Source organism: Salvelinus fontinalis, chromosome 31 (genome assembly GCF_029448725.1).
Source record: "Salvelinus fontinalis isolate EN_2023a chromosome 31, ASM2944872v1, whole genome shotgun sequence".
In the NCBI taxonomy this organism is placed as follows: Eukaryota; Metazoa; Chordata; class Actinopteri; order Salmoniformes; family Salmonidae; genus Salvelinus; species Salvelinus fontinalis.
Window position 1 is genome coordinate 11,024,772 of NC_074695.1, and position 19,648 is coordinate 11,044,419.

Sequence of the window (19,648 nt, forward strand, 5' to 3'; positions counted from 1 at the left end):
GGAATATTTACTTCGATTAAAGGTCAGGAATTGTGAAAAACTGAGTTTTAAATGTATTTGGCTAAGGTGTATGTAAACCTCCGACTTCAACTGTACACACACACACACACACTTATTGACTCACACACAGGCACATTAGTGTTTAGGTCCTTAGCATTCAGATTCTCTACCAGGTGAATATGTATGAAAGCCTGATTGGGAAATTACAATAATAGTATGATATGATGGATTGATTGATTGATGGATTGTCGTCAGAAGATTAAGGAGGAGTCTCCTATGAAGAGTGTCAAACGCCAGAGAGAGAAGGGAGGAGCCTCAGACACCGAGGACACAGACAGCAGGACAACCGCCAAAAAGTCCAAGACCCAGGTGACTTAAGTAGTACATCTCATACCAGTGTCTGTTAGGTAGCTGTGTGTGTTGAGGAATAGTGTCTAACGTCTGGGATTGGGCTGTATTCTGTAATAGTGTCTACTGTCTGGGGTTGGGCTGTATTCTGGAATAGTGTCTAATGTCTGGGGTTGGGCTGTATTCTGGAATAGTGTCTACTGTCTGGGGTTGGGCTGTATTCTGGAATAGTGTCTACTGTCTGGGGTTGGGCTGTATTCTGGAATAGTGTCTACTGTCTGGGGTTGGGCTGTATTCTGGAATAGTGTCTAATGTCTGGAGTTGGGCTGTATTCTGGAATAGTGTCTACTGTCTGGGGTTGGGCTGTATTCTGGAATAGTGTCTACTGTCTGGGGTTGGGCTGTATTCTGGAATAGTGTCTACTGTCTGGGGTTGGGCTGTATTCTGGAATAGTGTCTAACGTCTGGGATTGGGCTGTATTCTGGAATAGTGTCTAATGTCTGGGGTTGGGCTGTGTTGAGGAATAGTGTCTAATGTCTGGAGTTGGGCTGTGTTGAGGAATAGTGTCTAACGTCTGGGGTTGGGATGTATTCTGGAATAGTGTCTAATGTCTGGGGTTGGGCTGTATTCTGGAATAGTGTCTACTGTCTGGGGTTGGGCTGTGTTCTGGAATAGTGTCTACTGTCTGGGGTTGGGCTGTATTCTGGAATAGTGTCTACTGTCTGGGGTTGGGCTGTGTTGAGGAATAGTGTCTGGAGTTGGGCTGTATTCTGGAATAGTGTCTGGGGTTGGGCTGTATTCTGGAATAGTGTCTAATGTCTGGGGTTGGGCTGTATTCTGGAATAGTGTCTAATGTCTGGAGTTGGGCTGTATTCTGGAATAGTGTCTAATGTCTGGGGTTGGGCTGTATTCTGGAATAGTGTCTACTGTCTGGGGTTGGGCTGTGTTGAGGAATACTGTCTACTGTCTGGGGTTGGGCTGTATTGAGGAATACTGTCTACTGTCTGGGGTTGGGCTGTATTCTGGAATAGTGTCTAATGTCTGGAGTTGGGCTGTGTTGAGGAATAGTGTCTAATGTCTGGGGTTGGGCTGTATTCTGGAATAGTGTCTAATGTCTGGGGTTGGGCTGTATTCGGGAATAGTGTCTAATGTCTGGGGTTGGGCTGTATTCTGGAATAGTGTCTAATGTCTGGGGTTGGGCTGTATTCTGGAATAGTGTGTAATGTCTGGGGTTGGGCTGTATTCTGGAATAGTGTCTAATGTCTGGGGTTGGGCTGTGTTGAGGAATAGTGTCTATTGTCTGGGGTAGGGCTGCAGTATTGAAATGACTAAAAGGCCAGGGCCTGTATGCACAAAACGAAATGAACAGGAGGACCTGATCCTAGATCAGCACTCTATATGCTTTAGATACGGGCCCTATATGTTATTACAGTGCTTATACCAAGCCTTCTTGTTCTCTTCCTGTGTAAGGAGATGTGTTGATGATGACAATCATTGTGGTATGGAATTCACTGCTCTCTTCCCTGTTCCACAGGAGCTGGGTCGGTCCGACTCGCCGTCAGAATGCGAGGGAGAGGGCGAAGGCGAGAGCTCTGACGGGCATAGCGTCAACGAGGAGTGTAGCAGTGACGCTAAAGACATTGACCAGGACAACCGCAGCTCCTCGCCCTCCATCCCCAGCCCCCGAGACGGGGAGAGTGACTCGGACTCCTCCGCCCAGCAACAGCTGCTCTTACTGCAGAGACAAGAGAGAGAGAGGGAGAGGGAGAGGGTGAGAGAGGTGCAGTCGCAGCACCCTCTGGTTACCCAGTCCTGTCAGCCAGGGACCTTCGGTGGTCGCTCCACCACCCCTCCATTACCTTCCACGTCCTCCTCAGCCCCCTCACTGGTCCCCCAGGTCCCACCCTCCTCCGCACCCCCCACTTCTCTTCCACTGCCTCTACCGCCTCCAATGCCCCAACAGGCCGGCCCCCTCTCTCTCATCCAATCGGGGGCGTCGCTCCACCCCCAGAGGCGGCCCTCCCCCTTGCCTCATTCTCCACAGCAGGGGATGTCTCAGGCTCCACCCCCAGGACCGCCAGGCTCCACCCAGTCGCTACCAAGCACGTTCCACGGCCCACTGCCCCACCCATCATCCATGCCCCACCCACTCCAAACTGGCCCCTCTCACCTGCCCCACCCCCACTCCCTGCCCCCTCAAAGCTTCCCATTGGGCCCCCAGTCTCAGGTCCCGCCCTCCCCGCTCCCTCTCAGTCAATCGCTGCAGCCGTCTCACAGGGCCCACACGCCCCCCAGCCAATCATCGTCGTCCCAGGGTGGCTCGTCCAATCAGCCGCCCCGCGAGCAGCCCCTACCCCCCGCCCCTTCCATGTCCATGCCCCACATCAAGCCCCCTCCGACCACCCCCATCCCCCACATGCCCAACCGCGACCCTCAGTCTCACAAACACGGGCCTCCACACCTCTCAGCGCCCCCCTTCCCCCAGATGCCCTCCAACCTGCCCCCTCCACCCGCCCTCAAGCCCCTCTCCTCCCTGTCCACCCACCACCCTCCTCCTGCCCACCCTCCTCCCCTCCAGCTCATGCCCCAGGGCCCAGGCCAGCAGCTCCAGCCTCCACCAGCCCAGCCCCCTGTCCTCACCCAGTCCCAGAATCTCCCCATTTCAGAGAGAGAGCGAGGCAGCCAGCACCACCCTCCTCCTCCTCTACCCCAGTCCGGACCATCACCATCCTCCCACCCTAACACATCCCAACAGTCCCCGTTCCCTCCTCACCCCTTCGCCCCTGTCCTGCCCCTCTCCTCCTCTAGCTGTCCTCCCCCCTCCTCATCCTCCTCTCTACCACCAGGCCTCCAGCCCCCCTCTTCCTCCATCTCCATGCCCCTCCCAGCCTCCGTCGGCTCCGCCTGCCCAGGTCCCGCCCTCCCACCTGTACACATCAAGGAGGAACCTCTCGACGAATCAGAGGAGCCCGAGAGCCCTCCGCCCCCTCCACGGAGCCCCTCCCCCGAACCTACCATCGTCAACACGCCCAGCCATGCTAGCCAATCAGCACGGTATGACCGCACCCACACACTGTCAGAATACACACACACAATTGGCTATTTGAATGTGACTACCTGTTGTGCTTCAGTGGCTCTGTTAGAAGTAGGCAGGATCTGTTAATGGAGGTAGACAGGATCTGTTAATGGAGGTAGGCAGGATCTGTTAATGGAGGTAGGCAGGATCTGTTAATGGAGGTAGGCGGGATCTGTTAATGGAGGTAGGCGGGATCTGTTAATGGAGGAAGGCGGGATCTGTTAATGGAGGTAGACGGGATCTGTTAATGGAGGTAGGCAGGATCTGGTAAGAGGTAGGCAGGATCTGTTAATGGAAGTAGGCGGGATCTGTTAATGGAGGTAGGATCTGTTAATGGAGGTAGGATCTGTTAATGGAGGTAGGCAGGATCTGTTAATGGAGGTAGGCAGGATCGTTTAATGGAGGTAGGCAGGATCGTTTAATTGAGGTAGGCAGGATCGTTTAATGGAGGTAGACGGGATCTGTTAATGGAGGTAGGCGGGATCTGTTAATGGAGGTAGACGGGATCTGTTAATGGAGGTAGACGGGATCTGTTAATGGAGGTAGACGGGATCTGTTAATGGAGGTAGGCGGGATCTGTTAATGGAGGTAGGCGGGATCTGTTAATGGAGGTAGGCGGGATCTGTTAATGGAGGTAGGCGGGATCTGTTAATGGAGGTAGGCGGGATCTGTTAATGGAGGTAGGCAGGATCTGTTAATGGAGGTAGGCGGGATCTGTTAATGGAGGTAGGCAGGATCTGTTAATGGAGGTAGGCGGGATCTGTTAATGGAGGTAGGCGGGATCTGTTAATGGAGGTAGGCGGGATCTGTTAATGGAGGTAGACGGGATCTGTTAATGGAGGTAGGCGGGATCTGTTAATGGAGGTAGGCGGGATCTGTTAATGGAGGTAGACGGGATCTGTTAATGGAGGTAGGCGGGATCTGTTAATGGAGGTAGACGGGATCTGTTAATGGAGGTAGGCGGGATCTGTTAATGGAGGTAGACGGGATCTGTTAATGGAGGTAGACGGGATCTGTTAATGGAGGTAGGCAGGATCTGTTAATGGAGGTAGGCAGGATCTGTTAATGGAGGTAGGCGGGATCTGTTAATGGAGGTAGGCGGGATCTGTTAATGGAGGTAGGCAGGATCTGTTAATGGAGGTAGGCAGGATCTGGTAAGAGGTAGGCAGGATCTGGTAAGAGGTAGGCGGGATCTGTTAATGGAGGTAGGCAGGATCTGGTAAGAGGTAGGCAGGATCTGGTAAGAGGTAGGCAGGATCTGTTAATGGAGGTAGGCGGGATCTGTTAATGGAGGTAGGCAGGATCTGTTAATGGAGGTAGACGGGATCTGTTAATGGAGGTAGACGGGATCTGTTAATGGAGGTAGGCAGGATCTGGTAAGAGGTAGGCAGGATCTGGTAAGAGGTAGGCGGGATCTGTTAATGGAGGTAGGCAGGATCTGGTAAGAGGTAGGCAGGATCTGGTAAGAGGTAGGCAGGATCTGTTAATGGAGGTAGGCAGGATCTGTTAATGGAGGTAGGCGGGATCTGTTAATGGAGGTAGGCGGGATCTGTTAATGGAGGTAGGCGGGATCTGGTAAGAGGTAGACAGGATCTTTGTTTCTAATCAGATATTAAACTACATCCCATGTCTGTTGAAGATGCTTGCCATTTTGATGCATTTAGCACATTTTCTATGCTAATGTATTTTTTCGTTTTTTTTTATCATTCATGATTTACAGATTTTAAGACAAGATGTTCAAGTAGAATGTTAATGACATACAAGTCGTATGAGTCTTTTGAGAACTGTGATGTTAGCCAGCTGTGACTCCTGGAATATTTAATTGTGTCTTTCTATTAAAGTATTGTTAGCCAAACTACATCCTTATTATATATTAATGTGTATTTCCTTTAAGTATTTGTTAGCCAAACAGTGCTTCTTTACAAAATATGAATGTTGTTTTCCTTTGTGTGTCTCCTAGGTTCTACAAGCATCTGGACCGTGGCTACAACACGTGTGCTAGGACAGACTTCTATTTTACTCCTCTGGCTGCTTCTAAACTGGCCAAGAAGAGAGAAGAAGCACTGGAGCGGGTTAAGAGGGAGGCCGAGCAGAAAGCCCGGGAGGACAAGGAGAGGGAGAAGGAACGAGAGAGGGAACGGGAAAGAGAGAAGGAACAGGAGAGAGCTGTGGTGAGGGGTTTTGGTGTAATTTTGTCTCTCAACTTCACGCTGGGAATTGAAACCACATTTTGTTCTAAAACCTCCTATATGTTTCTCATTCCCACTAGAGTATTTGTGACCAACCAGCTAGATTAGGTCCACATTTGAATTTGTGCTTTTTACATTGGATAAAAGTAGAGACTCAGAGCTAGAAAATGGTATATCATACACTGCAGTTGAGGAACAATCGGAAAGTAATTCTGCTTTGAAGTTGATGAACTTGTAACCTCACTTTCGAGAAAATGGCCCTTGAATGTTTTGGTACCTCCTGGAGAGCTCTTCTTTGTCTACACCCATTCAGCATCGTTCACACCATCTTAAGCTTTAGCCCCACCCATCTCTTTAAGGATTCACATGTGAGGCCATGTACTAAACAACCAAAGATTTCAAGACTAAAGGCTGGTTTATACTACAGGTGTATTCGTAAATTTAATCTGGAGTGCCAGAGTGTGCTCTGGGCGTTCGTAAACTCAGAGCGTTGTCAGATTGACCGCTCGTAAATTCAGAGCGCTTCGCTCTCAAAGCGTTCAGAGTGCACGTTTACTGACACCGGCCATCTTCAACAGGTGTTGAGCGTTCGTAAATTTGTCCGTTATTCTGCGCTCTGGCACACAGACGAGTGCTCTGAAATCGGAGTAGATAGCCAGAGAGAATTTACCAGCTACGTCTATCAACAGTTGTTGCAGTGACATCATGAACATTCTATTGAAATAGTTACTTGCATAGTGGAGTCTTTTGTTTAGACATGTAGCTAGCAGCTAGCAGCTAGCTAAACAATGAACCGTAATCCCAACTCATAACGTTACTACCCTGCATGAATCTGAAGGTAGCTAACCAACCTGGTTCAATGTTAGCTAGCTAACATTAGGCTATAACTAGCAATGCAAATGGTTCTGAGATACAAATTATATTACTACACAGATCATACATGACACGTTAGCTAGCTAACATTAGGCTATAACTAGCAATGCAAATGGTTCTGATTTACAAATTATATTACTACACAGATCATACATGTCACGTTAGCTAGCTAGCAGTACACTTTAACTTGAAATTAAAATGACTTTTTGACAAAATTAGAAACGTGCAATATCTGAAAATGTAGCTAGCTAGAGTCTCTTACCCGTATACATGGATGGAAGCTTCTCCCTCTGACACAGATGCCATGGTTGCCTTTAGTTTGAAGATGTAATCCATGAGACAGCTGTTTTATACAACAGCCTTCTGTGTGGTCTCTTTTTGACTCCGTCTGCATATTTGCAATCAAACGGCAGAATTCTCTTCATCTCCTTAGCGATCGTATACTCTAATACTTCCACTGATTTCAAAACTGGGTCTTCCAGAAAGTGGAGAGCAACACTGATGCAGTTCTACTACATGATATCTTTATAAATATCTGCTTTAGAAAGGATTACCTACACATACTGACCAGCTCATATTATAAACAGAAGCCTGCTACATGGCAGACCAATCCGAACTCATCTCTCGGCATGTCCAGCCCACTCATTATCTCAGCCAATCATGACAAGCAGGAAGTTTGCTCTCAATAAACCATCTAGGCTCCTAATTTAACAATATTATTCGTATTTACAGATGGCATACAGGTTATGTTATTAAGGCTCATGAAAGTTCACATGTTCCAAAAAATGAATTTTGATCAAATATAATGTTTACGTCCAAATGACTCTCCTGTGAAGTAGTGACACGCGATATACACCCAGTTTCCTGAAACGAGTCACATTTGTATAACCTTTTCCTTACAAACTGTTCCAACCTCCTTAGAACCTGTTCCAACCTAGTATAACCTCCTTAGAACCTGTTCCAACCTAGTATAACCTCCTTAGAACCTGTTGCAACCTAGTATAACCTCCTTAGAACCTGTTCCAAGCTTACAACATATTGTAACCTCCTTATAATGTTTTACAAGCTATTATAACCACCTTACAACCTGTTACAACCTCCTCATAACCTGTTACAGCCTGTTACAACCTCCTCATAACCTGTTACAACCTCCTCATAACCTGTTACAACCTCCTCATAACCTGTTACAACCTGTTATAACCTCCTCATAACCTGTTATAACCTCCTCATAACCGGTTACAACCTGTTATAACCTCCTCATAACCGGTTACAACCTGTTATAACCTCCTCATAACCTGTTATAACCTCCTCATAACCTGTTACAACCTCCTCATAACCTATTATAACCACCTTACAACCTGTTACAACCTCCTTACAACCTATATCATTCTTACACGTTATAGCCTCCCAGTGTGTGTGTGTAACCTCTGTACATATCTATTTGTTCCAGAAAGCCTCCAGTTCGTGTCACGACGGCCGTATGGGTGACCCCCAGATGGGTGGCTCCGCCCACATGCGTCCTCCCTTCGACGGCCCCCCTACCTCCATCGCTGCAGTGCCCCCTTACATCGGGCCCGACACGCCCGCCCTGCGCACCCTCAGCGAGTACGCCCGCCCCCATGTCATGTCCCCGACCAATAGGAACCACCCCTTCTTCGTCTCCCTCAACCCCAACGACCCCCTGATGGCCTATCACATGCCTGGCCTCTACAACGCCGACCCGGGCATGCGGGAGCGTGAGCTGCGAGAGCGGGAGATGAGGGAGAGAGAGATGAGGGAGAGGGAGCTGAGAGAGAGGATGAAGCCTGGGTTCGAACACAAACCCCCGGAACTAGAAGGCATGCACCCCTCGGCTAACCCCATGGAGCACTTCGCCCGACACGGCGCCATCTCCTTACCTTCCATGGCGGGACCGCACCCCTTCGCCTCCTTCCACCCGGGTCTCAACCCCCTGGAGAGAGAGCGTTTGGCGTTGGCCGCGGGACCCCAGCTCAGACCAGACATGAGCTACCCGGAGCGGCTGGCGGCGGAGAGGCTGCACGCCGAGAGGATGGCGGCGGTGGCCAACGACCCTATCGCCAGGCTTCAGATGTTCAACATCACGCCTCATCACCACCAGCACTCCCACATCCACTCACACCTGCACCTCCACCAGCAAGACTCCCTGCACCAAGGTGACACGCCTGGCCATACAGAAACGTTTGTTACTAGATCAAGATCAAGTTTATTTGCCACCTTCTAGTGAAGCATTTATATCACAGCTTCAGCATCACTTATTTTCTGATTTTAAAACAATACTGTAAGCAAATATGGCAATATATATCTAATTTTCAATAGCTATTTTCTTAATGACTTTGTTGCTAGCCCAGTTGATTGTCCTTTGTATTTGGTATGCCTTGATGACTGTATCCTCTAATGATCTGTGGATCCCTAGCAGCTGTAGCATGCCGTTATAATATATATATATATATATATATATACATACATATATATACATACATATATATATACAGTGCATTTGGAAAGTATTCAGGCCCCTTCAATTTTTCCACATTCTGTTATGTTACAGCCTTATTCTAAAATGGATTTTGGATCATTTTTTTAATGACATATTCAGACCCTTTATTCAGTACTTTGTTGAAGCAGCGATTACAGCCTCAAGTCTTCTTGGGTATGACACTACAAGCTTGGCACACGTGTATTTGGGGAGTTTCTCCCATTCTTCTTTGCAGATCCTCTCAAGCGGTGTCAGGTTGGATGGGGAGCTAATTTCAGGTGTCTCCAGAGATGTTAGACCGGGTTCAAGTCCAGGCTCTGTCTGGGCCACTCAAGGACATTCAGAGACACGAATAGACTGGATAGTTACTACTGTCTGGGTGTCAGGTTACTGCTACTATCTAGGTGTCAGGTTACTGCTACTATCTGGGTGTCAGGTTACTGCTACTATCTAGGTGTCAGGTTACTGCTACTATCTGGGTGTCAGGTTACTGCTACTATCTGGGTGTCAGGTTACTGCTACTATCTGGGTGTCAGGTTACTACTACTATCTGGGTGTCAGGTTACTGCTACTATCTGGGTGTCAGGTTACTGCTACTATCTGGGTGTCAGGTTACTGCTACTATCTGGGTGTCAGGTTACTGCTACTATCTGGGTGTCAGGTTACTGCTACTATCTGGGTGTCAGGTTACTGCTACTATCTAGGTGTCAGGTTACTGCTACTATCTGGGTTTCAGGTTACTACTACTATCTAGGTGTCAGGTTACTGCTACTATCTGGGTGTCAGGTTACTACTACTATCTGGGTGTCAGGTTACTACTACTATCTGGGTGTCAGGTTACTACTACTATCTGGGTGTCAGGTTACTACTACTATCTGGGTGTCAGGTTACTGCTATCTGGGTGTCAGGTTACTACTACTATCTGGGTGTCAGGTTACTACTACTATCTGAGTGTCAGGTTACTGCTATCTAGGTGTCAGGTTACTACTATCTGGGTGTCAGGTTACTACTACTATCTGGGTGTCAGGTTACTACTACTATCTGGGTGTCAGGTTACTACTACTATCTGGGTGTCAGGTTACTACTACTATCTGGGTGTCAGGTTACTGCTACTATCTGGGTATCAGGTTACTGCTATCTAGGTGTCAGGTTACTACTATCTGGGTGTCAGGTTACTACTACTATCTGGGTGTCAGGTTACTGCTACTATCTAGGTGTCAGGTTACTGCTACTATCTAGGTGTCAGGTTACTACTACTATCTGAGTGTCAGGTTACTACTATCTGGGTGTCAGGTTACTACTACTATCTGGGTGTCAGGTTACTACTACTATCTGGGTGTCAGGTTACTACTACTATCTGGGTGTTAGGTTACTACTACTATCTGGGTGTCAGGTTACTACTACTATCTGGGTGTCAGGTTACTACTACTATCTGGGTGTCAGGTTACTACTACTATCTGGGTGTCAGGTTACTGCTACTATCTAGGTGTCAGGTTACTGCTACTATCTGGGTGTCAGGTTACTACTACTATCTGGGTGTCAGGTTACTACTACTATCTGGGTGTCAGGTTACTACTACTATCTGGGTGTCAGGTTACTACTACTATCTGGGTGTCAGGTTACTGCTACTATCTGGGTGTCAGGTTACTGCTACTATCTGGGTGTCAGGTTACTGCTATCTAGGTGTCAGGTTACTACTATCTGGGTGTCAGGTTACTACTACTATCTGAGTGTCAGGTTACTACTATCTGGGTGTCAGGTTACTACTACTATCTGGGTGTCAGGTTACTACTACTATCTGAGTGTCAGGTTACTACTATCTGGGTGTCAGGTTACTACTACTATCTGGGTGTCAGGTTACTACTACTATCTGGGTGTCAGGTTACTGCTACTATCTGGGTGTCAGGTTACTACTACTATCTGGGTGTCAGGTTACTACTACTATCTGGGTGTCAGGTTACTGCTACTATCTGGGTGTCAGGTTACTGCTACTATCTGGGTGTCAGGTTACTGCTACTATCTGGGTGTCAGGTTACTACTACTATCTGGGTGTCAGGTTACTGCTACTATCTAGGTGTCAGGTTACTGCTACTATCTGGGTGTCAGGTTACTACTACTATCTGGGTGTCAGGTTACTACTACTATCTGGGTGTCAGGTTACTACTACTATCTGGGTGTCAGGTTACTACTACTATCTGGGTGTCAGGTTACTGCTACTATCTGGGTGTCAGGTTACTGCTATCTAGGTGTCAGGTTACTACTATCTGGGTGTCAGGTTACTACTACTATCTGGGTGTCAGGTTACTGCTACTATCTAGGTGTCAGGTTACTGCTACTATCTAGGTGTCAGGTTACTACTACTATCTGAGTGTCAGGTTACTACTATCTGGGTGTCAGGTTACTACTACTATCTGGGTGTCAGGTTACTACTACTATCTGGGTGTCAGGTTACTACTACTATCTGGGTGTTAGGTTACTACTACTATCTGGGTGTCAGGTTACTACTACTATCTGGGTGTCAGGTTACTACTACTATCTGGGTGTCAGGTTACTACTACTATCTGGGTGTCAGGTTACTGCTACTATCTAGGTGTCAGGTTACTACTACTGTCTGGGTGTCAGGTTACTGCTACTATCTGGGTGTCAGGTTACTACTACTATCTGGGTGTCAGGTTACTACTACTATCTAGGTGTCAGGTTACTACTATCTGGGTGTCAGGTTACTACTACTATCTGGGTGTCAGGTTACTGCTACTATCTGGGTGTCAGGTTACTGCTACTATCTGGGTGTCAGGTTACTACTACTATCTGGGTGTCAGGTTACTGCTATCTAGGTGTCAGGTTACTGCTATCTGGGTGTCAGGTTACTGCTACTATCTGGGTGTCAGGTTACTACTACTATCTAGGTGTCAGGTTACTGCTATCTAGGTGTCAGGTTACTACTACTATCTAGGTGTCAGGTTACTACTATCTAGGTGTCAGGTTACTACTACTATCTAGGTGTCAGGTTACTACTATCTGGGTGTCAGGTTACTGCTACTATCTAGGTGTCAGGTTACTGCTATCTAGGTGTCAGGTTACTGCTACTATCTGGGTGTCAGGTTACTACTACTGTCTGGGTGTCAGGTTACTACTATCTGGGTGTCAGGTTACTACTACTACTATCTGGGTGTCAGGTTACTACTACTGTCTGGGTGTCAGGTTACTACTACTATCTAGGTGTCAGGTTACTGCTATCTAGGTGTCAGGTTACTACTATCTGGGTGTCAGGTTACTACTACTGTCTGGGTGTCAGGTTACTGCTACTATCTGGGTGTCAGGTTACTACTACTATCTGGGTGTCAGGTTACTGCTGTGTCATGTAGTGACTGTATTGTATCATGATAAACTGTATGTACTGTATTTCAGTGTATTAGGATGTATCATGATAAACTGTATGTATAAGTGTACCCTGACCATGTGGTGTTCTGACTCTGTGCAGGCGGTGGTGAATGTCTTGTGTGCCCTCCAGGTTCGGGGGGGCACCCCCTCGTAGACCCCCTGGCAGGAGGCCCGCATCTCGCCCGCTTTCCCTACCCGCCCGGCGCAATCCCCAACCCCCTCCTGGGACAGAACCCACACGAACATGAGATGCTGCGACACCCGGTCTTCGGTAAGAACAATCTAGAGCATATCAATGTCAGATCTTATTTTCCCCGTACTGAGCCGAGCTGTACTGAGCTGGATTCATCATACAAATCATAGTTGTTAGAATAGGGCTGAAAAGGACCATGTCAAAAGAAAATACATTATAGCTATAAAAGTATGTGGACACCCCTTCAAACTCTTTCAGTCACACCTGTTGCTGACAGGCGTATAAAATCGAACACACAGCCATGCAATCTCCATAGACAAACATTGGCAGTATAACGGCCTTACTGAAGAGCTCAGTGACTTTCAACGTGGCACCGTCATAGGATGCTACCTTTCTAACAAGTCAGTTTGTCAAATTTCTGCCCTGCTAGAGCTGCCTTGGTCAACTGTAAGTGCTGTTGTTGTGAAATGGAACCGTCTAGGAGCAACAACGGCTCAGCTGCGAAGTGGTAGGCCACACAAGCTCACCGAACGGGACCGGGGACTGGTGAAGCGTGTAAAAAAAATTGTCTGTCTGTCGGTTGCAACAATCACTACCGAGTTCCAAACTGCCTCTGGAAGCAACGTCAGCACAATAACTGTTTTGTCGGGAGCTTCATGAAGTGGTCTAAGAAACGCCTGCTCTGGAGTGATGGATCACGCTCCAACACCAGACCTCACTGTGGCTGAATGGAAGCAAGTCCCCGCAGCAATGTTCCAACATCTAGTGAAAAACCTTCCCAGAAGAGTGGAGGCTGTTATAGCAGTAATGTTCCCACATCTAGTGGAAAGCCTTCCCAGAAGAATGGAGGCTGTTATAGCAGCAATGTTCCAACATCTAGTGTAAAGCCTTCCCAGAAGAGTGGAGGCTGTTATAGCAGCAATGTTCCAACATCTAGTGGAAAGCCTTCCCAGAAGAGGGAGGCTGTTATAGCAGCAATGTTCCAACATCTAGTGGAAAGCCTTCCCAGAGGAGTGGAGGCTGTTATAGCAGCAATGTTCCAACATCTAGTGGAAAGCCTTCCCAGAAAACTAGAGGCTGTTATAGCAGCAACGTTCCAACATCTAGTGGAAAGCCTTCCCAGAGGAGTGGAGGCTGTTATAGCTACAATGTTCCAACATCTAGTGGAAAACCTTCCCAGAAGAGTGGAGGCTGTTATAGCTACAATGTTCCAACATCTAGTGGAAAACCTTCCCAGAGGAGTGGAGGCTGTTATAGCAGCAAAGGGGGGACCAACTCCATATTAATGACCATGATTTTGGAATGAGATGTTCGACGAGCAGGTGTCCACATACTTTTGGTAATGTGGTGTATCGGAGTCAGAGCAGTTTAGTCTGGGTCGACTCTATAGTGTGACACGGGATTTATCCACCAGTGGCATCTCTATTGGCAGTCAATCCCATGGCCTGATCCTGTTGCGTTTGTATCTCCAGGTACTCCGTACGCCCGGGACCTTCCTCCCCAGATGTCTGCAGCCCACCAGCTCCAGGCCATGCATGCCCAGTCTGCAGAGCTGCAGCGGCTAGCTATGGAACAGCAGTGGCTGCATGGACATCACCACATGCACGGTGGCCCACTTCCTGGACAAGAGGACTATTACAGGTCAGAGAGACACACCCACTTAACCATTTACACACACACACTTCAACACACACACTTTAAAGACTACTCTAGACAGCAGCAGTCCTTAGATGGACTTTAAAATAATAATAATTACATTAAATTAGATTTACAGGACAAATATTCAACATAATATAAAATGGTTCTTCTGTGGTTATAAATTCCTGTTGCTAATTTAAAAAGATTTTCATTTGTGTGATTTCTGTAAGATCATGCAGACGATTCAAGTGATCTCGAGTTCCAGAAATGGACTCCTTTTACAGAAAAACCTGATGGCAAGTGATGTTTTACCTTAAGAAGTTACTCTGCACTTTGCATTTTCAGAGTGTGAGCCTATAGGGTCTATATATATAGAGAGAGAGAGAGAGAGAGAGAGAGACTGAATGTAGTCACTGTTGTATATGGGGCTGTGGAGCAAGTCTGTATTAACATTTTATGTTTCGCATTGGACAAATTATACAGACCATTATCCAAATTTAACATATTACTTTTCTTTGCAATTTTACTGATGTGGTGAATTCTAAAATTGTTTAAATGCACGCTTGTACAAGGATTTCTGCAGCTTTGTTCCAGATTCTCCAGCTTGTGACCAACTTGTAATACAATACCAGTGTGTGTGTATAAATCTTGGTAGTGATGCCGGAACATTCTGATATATTGTTATACGTCACCGTGGTGATGCTGACGTGTGTTTGTTCCTTTGTGTTTTAGCCGGCTGAAGAAGGAAAGCGACAAGCAACTGTAACCGACCAAATGGGGACGCAGGAAGTTGCCTAGGACACAGGAACAGGAAGTAGTTACAAAGCAGTCGGTCAGTCAGAGGAACTCGACCTCCGCTCCTCCCAAAACATTTCCCGTTACGAAGAACAACAAAAAAAACTGAAGAAGAAAAAAAAAAGAGGAGGATTTTTCTGTTGTCTGTTTTCCTTCCATGTCTATTTTTTCTTTTCGTTAAGGACATTGAGAGACGTTGTTTGGTGTAACTGCAGCCGTCTAGTAGTGGCACCGACTTCAAGACTGATTGTGACTTCCCTGCATGAATACTCCTCTAAAGCTTCCACAACGTGTTTGTAGGTAGCACACGTTCACTGTGCTAGTCGACGGAAAGGAAACAAGACCGGAAAAGAGAGTTCCAGACATTATATCCACGGAAAGATTCAAAAACTAAGTGCTATTGTTATTTTAATACATTATTGGAGGTTTTCATAATTTGAACGAAAAGCTGCAGCATGGCATTTTTTTGAGTCTGTAAATAGTATATATATATACATATAATTATTATTATTATAATTGTTACTAGGTGTGGTCTCAGAACCAAGTCATTTATAAACCTCCAATATGTTATTGTGTTCTGAAGCATTATGCCTTGTTTTAACGGGGGAGGGGGCAACATAGCATTACTAGAACAGCCAAAGGGTACAGCGATGGTTCCAGTCCTGTTGTGTGGGGGTACCTCAGAGAGCCGTATAGTCCCAGACTCTCACCTACACAAGACTGTCCCATCCACCTCCTTTCATTATACACCTCTTGACAAGCACCATATTGTCAGACAGAATGCCTGAACTTACTGCGTTGAGTTAATGATTTGAGACCCTTGAAGAGGACTGACTATATCTCAGTCACCAAGTCATCTATGGATCAGCATATCCCCCTGTCCTGCCCTATCCTGCCCTGTCCTGCCCTGTGCTGCCCTGCCCTGCCCTGCCCTGCCCTGCCCTGCCCTGTCCTGCCCTGCCCTGCCCTGTGCTGCCCTGCCCTGCCCTGCCCTGTCCTGCCCTGCCCTGCCCTGTCCTGCCCTGCCCTGTCCTGCCCTGCCCTGTCCTGTCCTGCCCTGTCCTGCCCTGTCCTGCCCTGCCCTGCCCTGCCCTGTCCTGCCCTGTCCTGCCCTGCCCTGCCCTGCCCTGTAGTGTACAATACCCTGATGCAGATATCATCTATTGCACTCCAAGGAAGACTAGATAGAATCCCTCAGTTACAACTCTATGGATGTTAGGTTACTACTCTATGTGGAAGACTAGATAGAATTTCTCTGTGCTTTTAATTGATTTTGACACTCGACTATGGAGTCAACATAATTAAGAAACATTTAAAAGTTTATAGGCAGATTTTTAAAACCTGTTTTACAATTTTCTTATACAATGTTTTAAAATTGTCTTCGTGTCTTCAAGCTACACTGAGGCGCCAACATGTGTTCTGATCTGACTGTGGGTGAGTGGACTTGAACAAGGGTGCTAGAGGGAACTGCGGGTGGTGACGGTGGTGATAACCCTGGTTTCCTCACTCCTCTATTTGTCCAAGTGTGGCTGCTACAGCAAGACTTCTCTAGCCTGGTATATTTGTGCTGTCTTGACAACTCCTAGGGTACCAGGCTAGTGGTTCTCCTCCATGAGGGGATCCTGATATACTGTGTGCTGTGCTGCCATATTCACTGTGACTAACTAGCTACATGGGAGGACGTGGGTCCAGTACTGGGTCCAGATTCTATCTAACAGGCCTAGCTACATGGGAGGACGTGGGTCCAGTACTGGGTCCAGATTCTATCTAACAGGCCTAGCTACATGGGAGGACGTGGGTCCAGATTCTATCCAACAGGCCTAGCTACATGGGAGGACGTGGGCCCAGTACTGGGTCCAGATTCTATCTAACAGGCCTAGCTACATGGGAGGACGTGGGTCCAGTACTGGGTCCAGATTCTATCTAACAGGCCTAGCTACATGGGAGGACGTGGGCCCAGTACTGGGTCCAGATTCTATCTAACAGGCCTAGCTACATGGGAGGACGTGGGTCCAGTACTTGGAGCAGATTCTAGGAAGTGGAGGTGTAATGTCAGTGGTCCTATTGCCTCCAGGCTCTCGCTGTTCTCCCCTGCTGGCTGGTCAGCCGTCCCCTCAGCCTGCACAGCTTCTCCTGGCCTCCCCTTCAATGCCGGGGGTGTTGAGTGTACTGTACGCCATGCCATTGACTGTTCTGTTCAGTTCACCTGACTGTCATACCGGTCTACTGGCTGGTAGCTCTCACCTATCCTATGTTAGCCTATGGTCGAGTTACTTCTACTCCTCTCTGGTCCGTCCATGTGCTCTGTTTGTCTGTCTGTTCAATGCACATTCACTCATCTCATGTACTCCTCTTCATCTGCTGCCTCCTCCTCTTTCAGACACCACCCTCCTCTTTCTGACACCACCCTCCTCTTTCTGACACCCTCTTTCTGACACCACCCTCCTCCTCTTTCTGACACCACCACCCTCCTCCTCTATCTGACACCACCCTCCTCCTCTTTCTGACACCACCACCCTCCTCTTCTATCTGACACCACCCTCCTCTTCTATCTGACACCACCCTCCTCTTCTATCTGACACCACCCTCCTCTTCCATCTGACACCACCCTCCTCTTTCTGACACCACCCTCCTCTTTCTGACACCACCCTCCTCTTTCTGACACCACCCTCCTCTTTCTGACACCACCCTCCTCTTTCTGACACCACCCTCCTCTTTCTGACACCACCCTCCTCTTTCTGACACCACCCTCCTCTTCCATCTGACACCACCCTCCTCTTTCTGACACCACCCTCCTCTTTCTGACACCACCCTCCTCTTCCTGCCTTTTAGTGTTCTCTCCTCTCCTCCAAACCCTTGGATGTTAGGTGTTGTCAATGGTTTATCTTCTCATTTCCAAGCAGCAATAGCAGAATGTCTACACATTCTGACCGGCTAAGATTTATATATATAACTGGTATCTTGAAGCATATTGTATATATTAGTAGTCACCATGGGGATGATGACATGACAATGTAAACAAAAAGTAGAAATAATAAGAAAAAGTGAGTCCTGTGTTCTCTCTCCATTTGAGTATTTTGTAATTTTTTTGAAAAATGTGTGGAATTAAAATAAACGACTAAGTTACACCTCAAGACATCTTATTGGTTTTCATTTAGACACTATTTACATTTATTCAAAACAGTAGCTGTTGGTAGTGCATGCTGGGAAATGTTATCGTCATTAGTGGACACAACATGTACACTAAAAATGCAATCTGGCGGCGCACTTCAACGACGACTGCTGTCATTTTGAGAAGAAGACATTCCTCTACTGCTCCTCCGGAGATAATGTAGCCTGGTGAATCCAGACTGAATGTTACTCCGGAGATAATGTAGCCTGGTGAATCCAGACTGAATGTTACTCCGGAGATAATGTAGCCTGGTGAATCCAAACTGAATGTTACTCCGGAGATAATGTAGCCTGGTGAATCCAAACTGAATGTTTCCCCGGAGATAATGTAGCCTGGTGAATCCAGACTGAATGTTACTCCGGAGATAATGTAGCCTGGTGAATCCAAACTGAATGTTACTCCAGAGATAATGTAGCCTGGTGAATGTTACTCCAGAGATAATGTAGCCTGGTGAATCCAGACTAAAAGTTATGTTAATTATTATTTAGAAAGAAAATTGGAAGTAGCGTTTAATCTGGATTCACTAGGCTAGAAATTATGCCCTGTTCCTTAAAATCCCTCTACTCCCGAGGCTGTCATGATCATGTGAGAACTGCTGCTTGGTCAGGAGGTGATGCCTGTTGTTTAGCTCAGTGGCTCACCTACCCACAAGACACACAAGGAAACAACAGAGAGAGCTCAAGAGTGGCAGCCCTGCTGGCTGGGTGAATAAATTATTGAATCTCCTCTTCGATGGAACGACTGTGACAAAATGTCAACCCAAATCACTTTCTCACCATAATCTGGTGGTGTACCCCTCTGGCATGGGGGCGCGCGCGCACACACACACACACACACACACACAGAGAGAGAGAAATATGGTCTGAAAACAGTATTGGTATGAATAGCAATGTTGAAAGGATGCTGTTGTCTGTGTCGTCTAAAAGATGTTGATACAGAGCCTCATCCTCAGTCTTTTCTCTCCCTCCTTCCTCACGCCCCAGCAGCCTGCTGACTGCCACACTGTGGCAGCGTGGAGGCTAGTGGCTACATACTGTTAGCTCGTTGAGTTGGAGGTTATCTCTAGTTCTGTCCTTACAGCGGGTAGGTCTGACAGGCTGCCCTGCGGCTGGGCATCTATTCTTAAAGTGCTTTGTTGTCAAGGATCCTGGTGGAGAAGGAGATTACAGAGGCACGGAAATGTCACTTCAGATTATACATGTTTGACAGGTTCAGGTGACATGTAATTTCAGATTATGCATGTTTGACAGGTTCAGGTGACATGTAATTTCAGATTATGCATGTTTGACAGGTTGAGAACATGAGAACAGAAGTATAATATAATGACACGTTTTTTGTTTATCATGATCTGAAAGGTGAAACTGGTCCTAGATCAGTACTATGAGATGCTTTATGAGTACTGGCCATGATACTAATTTCCTGTTTGTCATCTAAACATGCCTGTCTCGCAATATTTACACAACCGGTCAAAAGTCTTAGAACACCT

The 19,648-nt window shown here is 47.2% G+C and overlaps 1 protein-coding gene across 12 annotated transcripts in view; it reads left to right on the top strand.

Annotated features, from left to right (window-relative positions):
* rerea (arginine-glutamic acid dipeptide (RE) repeats a) overlaps positions 1-18,124 on the top strand; it is a 395,944-nt gene extending 377,820 nt beyond the window's left edge. For 9 of the 12 annotated variants that reach the window (XM_055891262.1, XM_055891263.1, XM_055891261.1 and 6 more), the window contains 7 exons: positions 256-369; positions 1,883-3,402; positions 5,385-5,595; positions 7,937-8,660; positions 12,465-12,635; positions 14,030-14,198; positions 14,928-18,124. In XM_055891262.1, the coding sequence (XP_055747237.1) occupies positions 256-369; positions 1,883-3,402; positions 5,385-5,595; positions 7,937-8,660; positions 12,465-12,635; positions 14,030-14,198; positions 14,928-14,961 (2,943 nt within the window). In that variant the 3' untranslated portion in view covers positions 14,962-18,124. Of the gene's footprint in view, positions 1-255; positions 370-1,882; positions 3,403-5,384; positions 5,596-7,936; positions 8,661-12,464; positions 12,636-14,029; positions 14,199-14,425; positions 14,492-14,927 lie in introns of all 12 variants that reach the window. The other 3 variants (XM_055891265.1, XM_055891266.1, XM_055891264.1) reach the window with 3 other exon arrangements.
* The last annotated feature ends 1,524 nt before the right edge of the window (positions 18,125-19,648 follow it).